At 35.7% G+C, this 7,311-nt stretch overlaps 1 protein-coding gene across 1 annotated transcript; it reads left to right on the top strand.

Moving 5' to 3' along the window:
• The first annotated feature begins 3,086 nt into the window (after positions 1-3,086).
• LOC131440445 (peroxisomal membrane protein PEX16) lies at positions 3,087-4,651 on the top strand. The gene is made up of 4 exons (XM_058611726.1): positions 3,087-3,360; positions 3,429-3,681; positions 3,772-4,155; positions 4,215-4,651. The coding sequence occupies exons 1-4, from the start codon at positions 3,237-3,239 to the stop codon at positions 4,462-4,464; spliced, it is 1,011 nt and encodes a 336-aa protein (XP_058467709.1). The 5' UTR covers positions 3,087-3,236; the 3' UTR covers positions 4,465-4,651.
• The last annotated feature ends 2,660 nt before the right edge of the window (positions 4,652-7,311 follow it).

The raw sequence follows: 7,311 nt of genomic DNA, 5'->3' as shown, positions 1-7,311 counted from the left end.
ATTTTCCGGTGATTATTTTTGAGATAAAGTAAAATATGTTTCCGAAACGCAAAACTGGTAAGATGATTCTTTTTTATATTAACAACCCGTTCGTAATTTATATATTTTAGCTCAAGTAAGACGCGTCATTAAAAAGGGAAAAGAACGCGCATGTGATGATGGTCCAGAAAGCGTTCGAAAACAAGCCAAGCTCCGTAATCAAAATTACGTTAATGAAATAGTAAGTTTTTAATAAATTGTTTCCAATCCAATGATTGAAGGCGAATCAAAATGTAAATTTTAGCTTGGAACGATAATGACCGAAGTAAATGGAGATTTACTCTCCATAAGTGGTCTCACCTTCGTGCCAGTAACTATGACCAGAAGTTTGGCAGATATTAACAGTGAGAACTCTTTTGATCCACTAGATTTGAGCCAAAACGAAAATTTTAAGCAATCATTTAAGGAGGACAGAAAACATTCAATAAATAATTCTCATGCGAATAAAAATTCTGCGGATGACACTGAAATCCATGGCCATGTTATGAATAGATTGGCAATCACAACATCAGCGGAGCTGCATGCAATTGAATCGAATAAATTTGATAATGTTTCGGATGGTTTTGTCGAAAGTAGTCAGCTTTCATCTAGTTTAACTAGATATTCAAATTCAGCCAAAAAGTTCAGGAGTTTGGCCACACCGGTTAAAGCTGGTGTAAATATCAATGCTTTAGAAGGATGCTCTCAATCAAAAAGACGTGAAAATTCAAAGCACGACCCTTTACCAGTTAATTTTGATATAGACTCTATATCAACTTCTCCAACAAGTATTATTCTCAAAAAAATAGCTGAAGATGTGAGATCTAATGGACAATGCATTGTCGCATCGAATTTAAAGTCTGCGGAAGTAATCGATAAATCCAATGTATCTGACGAAAATTCCTGTCAGTTCAATGTTTCTGTCAGTCAGAGGGTACATGAAGACTTATATCGAATCAAATACTACGATTTACTGGATAACTGGTTGTATTTGCTAATTCTGAAACTAAAACAGCTCAATCAGACCCACATGCTAAATTGGTAAATATAATTTGTGTACTATTTCCTGTTTTTCACCCGTTATTTATTGATAGACATTCACAACTGATCCTGAAATTTATATAACTGTTCAACAAATCAAAGAAATCAATCTAGCTTTCAAAACTGACATTGCGTTTGGACAGAATATGGCACTTTTCCTTTATGGAGCAAAAAGATTACAAACCCTGTCTGTGTCTGGTATTGCTACCAATCGCTTCAAAAACGCTGCGACTCGTCCTGGAATCTCCAGTGCCTCTCTTCCATGTTTGAGCAGCTCGCCTGGCAGTTGGTCATTGACCGCAGCTTCGTTGTTCCTCAGATTATCGATTTCCCCACTTGTCTTCGAACTTGTTGCAACCGGATTGAATCCTGTGTCGTATTCTGTATTTTGAGTTTCGCTATTCAGATGCTCATCGTAGTACTGGCCACACCGGTCGATTCCAAAACTATTGCAAGCTCCAATTACTCCAACTATTAAATCATGAATCTGTACATATGAATTTCTATGATCACTCGAATCACCGGAGATCAGTTGATTGCTACAAACTTTGTAGGGTTTCGAATATCGAATCGATGTATTGATGCGAGTGTATGTGTGAGTGTGTATTTAGTTGCGCAAATAAATATTATTACTCAGAACTAATAAAAGTTATTTTCATTGACTTAAAATAGACGAAAATGACGAGAAATAAATGTTTCGCTAGCAAATTATGAGAACGAGATCCATGTCCATTCAAAGACAAAAGCGGAAGAGTAATTTCAAAGTCGAGTTCTTTCTTTCGTTTTCCCTTTCAGTCATTTTCGTATACTGTGCAGTGTCGATATTCAACCGAATCTTCGAGAATCGATAATGACAGAAAGCGATACACAATGATTTTTACCTGTTGGTGCTCGTATCTATAGTAGTTTAGGTTTCCAAAGAGATTCTGGGGTGTAATTATTTCGATTTATCATAGTTTAGATACTCTCTATAGACAAACATCACAGATTTTCAATATATCGATGAAAGAATGAGAATTGAAATTCGACTGATTCTCCCTGCAGTCGTTATTTTGATTTCGTTTTGTCATAAGTGAAGCTGGCATCGATATTCTCTTTTGCTCTTATGAGAGACGGAAATGCAGATTCGTTTTTATTCGTTTGTTTTGGATGCGATCATTTACAAAGACTGTAAAAAACGAATATAAGGCTGTTTGATTGGATTCTTTCATTGAGAATGCATGTCAATTTTAAGCTCTGTTATTATTATTTTCGACTGTTTGTTAAACAGAAATGCAATTCTGTTGCCTTGTCTACCTAACCCAATGTAGTTATGTTCATAGCCTTGTTCAGAATCAAGTTGTAAGAGAAGCAAACAAAATGCGTCCGAAAGTTTTTTTTGTTATTATTAACTATCGACTATTGACGATCATGTTGTGAAGTCCGTTTATAGCACTGTTTCCAAAAACAGATTTGTCCCGATGTTGTGTAAATCCTTACGAATCTACGAGTTTATGTTACTGTGTGAGGTTTCCAGAAAGATTGTTAATTATGGTCGTAAGCATTGACGTTTCGATTAAAAATTATGGTGGTGTGGTTTCTATCCTCTACAGTCGGTATGATGCCGTAAAAATCAGGGGGAGACGCCGCACTTCCCTTATAAGCCCTCCAATAAGATATTGTAACTCAAATGAAAACATAATATGAAATAAATAAAATCAAAGTTTTTCTTTGTTGTACTATTTTGACAATTCATTTGTATTATAAACAAATTATATATTAATGTGAATTTTTCAATATGCATCAGAATCCTTCAACTTTTAATAACAATAAGTAAAGTTCTGATTTGATGAATAGTTTTTGAGAAATGTCGAATTTTCAAAAAGGTGTTCCATCTCATCCGGAATTACACTACTTGATTTAACTTTGTTTAGAGTATGTAGGTCCTAGTATTTGAGTCAAAAGAAATAAGCGTGTAGAAAATTAAAATGCATCATTCCAGAACGAAGAAGAACGGGTTTTCGATCCGAAAACAACCATATTGAAGTTTATGCTGAAGTGTCATTTATGTGCCGTGATCATCGCGATGAACTGATTTGTTTTCGAATGTTTCTCATAAAAGTGTGTTCACAATATTTACTAGTAAATTTTGTTCCAATCTTTTATTCTACAGTTTTTTGAGTATTGGAAAGATAAAAATGTCCGTATCGTGGGTGGAGCTACGAGGTTTGTATGGGAAGTACGTCAAATGGGTCTCCAGCAATCCATCAGCGCTTGGAGATGTAGAAATGACGGTGAAATGGTTATCATATTTTATTGCCGGTTAGTTATCTCATGAAAGTACAGTACAGTACAGTTCCATTTCACGTTTGAATTACTTGAAATTCTAGGCAAAATCAACAAATCTTCCGCGGCATCCGAATTGGTTTATTCGTTATCCAATCTGCTTGTGTTTTACAATGATCGAATCATTGAAAAAGCCAATAATTCCATCGTGTGTGCAGAATCTGGACCAGTAGCAAGGCAAATCAAGATTATTCTCACTACATTGGAGTATTGTGAAGTTTTCATTGAAATGTCTGCTCATAGAGTGTGGGGTTCGAAAGGACGATGGTTTTTTATAGTCGTAGTGCAGACAATCAAGTAAGTAATTTTGTGAATGTTTACAAGCAGTATAATTGAAAAATGAATGATTGGTATCCGTACTACTTCATGATGAATACTGTTTTCTAGGTGCCTTGGTCGTTTAGCTCTCACGATGTTCTGTCGGAACAATATCGTTAACAACCCGCCCATACCGGTATTGGATAGACGAAATCTGAACGACGTTCGACAGACAGGAAATGTGTCATTCCAAAGCGAGGGTGAGACTGTTGTGTTGAAGCGCTCAGGGCGAGTATTGCGGAAAGTGGAAGGAGCACCGCCTGTTATGGCTCGTAACTGGAAACCGCTTAAACATGAAAATGTCATACAAGTGGTCCAGTATGAGGGACGTTTCATTCGTACTGCCGAACTGATGTACATTCTAAAGCCGCTGATACATTTGGCTTGTATTCGGAAGTACGGTTTGAAAAGTTGGAAATCATATCTGGTGCCAATGGCTATAGATGTTGCTAGGTAAGACTTCACATTTGGTGTAGATATTCAACCATTCATATTCTTATTTTTCTTCTCAGCTTGAGAATCTACTATAGAAATCGTGAGGACCTGTCCAAAGAGCAAAAGCAGGAACTTTCTCGTCGCTGTGTTTCGATGCTACTTTATCTGATGCGCTCACCATTTTACGATAAATATAGCAAGGACAGAATTGCTGGCTTGCTTAACAGAATTGGCAAAAACGTACCATTGACGGGAACAATTACTAGCTTGATTTTATCTTACATTCCGCACTGGCAGGATACCTATTTCTATATGTGGTCAAGTTAATAATCCATTTGTGGCTGTGGTGGACAAATATATTTTAGAATTTAATAACTATAAGTTATTTGTTGAATTGGAAATGGATGTTTTGTATTAAGTACGGCAACGATGGGTTATTTTAAATTTATTAGTATTTTTAGCGCTGTGGTTGCGAGCCGTGGAAATAAAATTCGGTAAGAACAATAGATGCTAAAAACGAGTGTTTCAATTTCATTTAAACCCAGTATATGCCATAATTTAATCCAATCAATTGGTTCTAATCAAATCTCAGTATATGCATATGCTCTTTACTCTTGATTTACAGTGACATAACCGTTGTTAGTTAGGTACATACCCACATGACTGTGGGAGCATGCAAACGACGAAAACCACATCGAAGCAAAAATCTAAATTCTCAACTGTCCTAATTGAATAAATTGATCGTTTAACATAGATAGGGGTCAATCAGTTTATGAAACTCGTCTTCGGTTCTGTCTAGTTCTGATTGAATTGGATTACAGTTCAGACATCTGATGAATTTCAAACAAGTTTTACATATTTTAATTCAACCAGTTCGCTTAGCACTGCTTTGAGAGGCAAGAACTTTCGTTTAAATCGCATACTTCATCAATCTCATCTAGAAAGCCATGCGGATGTAAAAGTTCATTTGAGTAGCACAATATATAATGTCTGGGGGAACGGGTATAGCGTGATGGGTTAGTCGATGCCTTTCATAGGATCAGAAAGTTTTTCTGGCTCGAAAAGGCGAATGACCTTAGTGTTAAAACTTTAATAATCGAAAAAAAATCGTCTGGGTTAAGATAAATTTAAGTGGATAATAATAATTTGTCTGCAATTTTGTGCAAGTGCTATTTTGAACTAGTTTACTCAACATTAATTAAGCAGGTGTCAAGAATATTGGGAAGTGTTACGATGAGTAAAATATTTGCGAAAGAATATGCTCTGTGTCTATATTGAAAATTTACTTCATCCATATCTCCACCATAAAAAAGAACAAAATAAAGACAAATAACAATAGGACACTGTCAATTCCATAGAATGGCAACGTTTGAAAACAAAGTCATCCGAAAGTGCAGTTTTGTTTTGTCTTTTTATGAATGCAAATTTTCGACTGTTTGTTAAACAGAAATGCAACTCTGTTGCCTTGTGTACCTAACCCAATGTAGTTATGTTCATAGCCTTGTTCAGAATTAAGTTGTAAGAGAAGCAAACAAAACGCTTACGAAAGTTTTGCACCAATACTGAGTGCAAATTAAAATGCGGCTTGTTTTATTCGGAATGCTCGTGTTATAATTCGATCAATATAAAATTTAGATAAATCATCAGATCATACTAACTAGTGATAATTTTTTTTTCATATATACTGTCCTGGGTCATGTACATGTACTGTGATTACCAGAGATGCCAGATATTTTCATAGAAAATCTCTATTACGTTGAATGAAAAATTTGTATATATCTGTATTCACCAAAAAACCGAATTTTGTATGATGAAAATAAGATAAGGTAATGTTATTCCAACATTTCTTGGTTTAATAATGAGAAATTCAATAATAAACGACAAAATTAAATTTTCATTAAATTTTTATCAACAATCTGAATCAATTAAAAACAATTTCGATTTCATATAATTTCATAATTTTGTCTTGGTAAGTTGATGTTGGATCTAAGCGCTCAACTTCAAATACCTACACCATTTAAGGATGTTCAGATCAGTTTGTTATTTGCCCATTGATTACGAAGCTTTTTCTCGTCTCGAGCTACCGAAGAGAGCTCAGATGAAAAAAAAATTTCTTTCCAATTTTATAGTGAAATCTGTATAAATCTGTATTAAGTTGAGAAAATCTGTATTCTGTATGAAATCTGTATGCGCATGTTAGAATCTGTATAATACAGATAAATCTGTATAAATGGCATCTCTGGTGATTACTTCCAGTTCTCGAATATCCGAAAGCTAACCTGGAAGAAAGTGTCAACATGATCATAAAAAATACACTAGCCATGCTAATACGCTAAGAACTTACTAGGTAGTCTGATAAAACCTAATGGAATGTGGTCCCAGCAGGCCCGTGCGCAGGAATAATCCATGGGGGGGGTTTCAAGGGGAGAGGGGGGTGTCCAAAAGACGAAAAAGCGCCTCATCCACTATATTGCCAATGTAAAACAAATTCTGACAGGCTCGTGCGCAGAAATCCTTAAAGAGGGGGGGGGGGGGGGGGGGGGTTCAAATTATGTCAGTTTATAAATTGATAAAAAATTGATAAAAAATATGAATTGTCAAGTTATTTGCACTTTAATATAATAAGTACTCCATTGTTCATGAAACTTAATTTTAAAAAAATTCTTCATGGGGGGGGTTAAAACCCCCAAAACCCCCCCCTGCGCACGGGCCTGGGTCCCAGTCTCACAAGCTTGTAGTCGTACGCTTGAGCCTCGACATAGAAGAATTCGTAGTGTAAATAGGATCCTAACAATTGTTAAGAACCGGACTGACCGGAAAATGCCATAAAAGGATTGTAACACCAAGGCTTTGTTCTGATTTAAGCGGTGTCAAGAATTTCCGGTCGTGATGAATATTTGAGGGATTTAGCTATGATAAAAATGCTGTATTTCAAACGGTTACATAAGTATAGAATATCAGTCGTTAGTTATTGTGTTTCTAGAAACTTAAATTCTGCTTGCTTAAATGACCTTTGTCACGTCTCATCTTTTCGTTCTATATCTTCACATCCTTGCTCATCCTAGAGTACTATCATTTTATGACGAGTTTGCGCACATTCTCGTTACGAAGTACCACGTTTCACCTGTATCTCTGAGAAGGGCCATGTAAATTACTCTGGGCAATCAACTACCA

Source organism: Malaya genurostris, chromosome 1, assembly GCF_030247185.1.
Source record: "Malaya genurostris strain Urasoe2022 chromosome 1, Malgen_1.1, whole genome shotgun sequence".
In the NCBI taxonomy this organism is placed as follows: domain Eukaryota; kingdom Metazoa; phylum Arthropoda; class Insecta; order Diptera; family Culicidae; genus Malaya; species Malaya genurostris.
The sequence above is the reverse complement of the archived record's forward strand: the minus strand, read 5'-3'. Positions and strand labels throughout refer to the sequence as shown.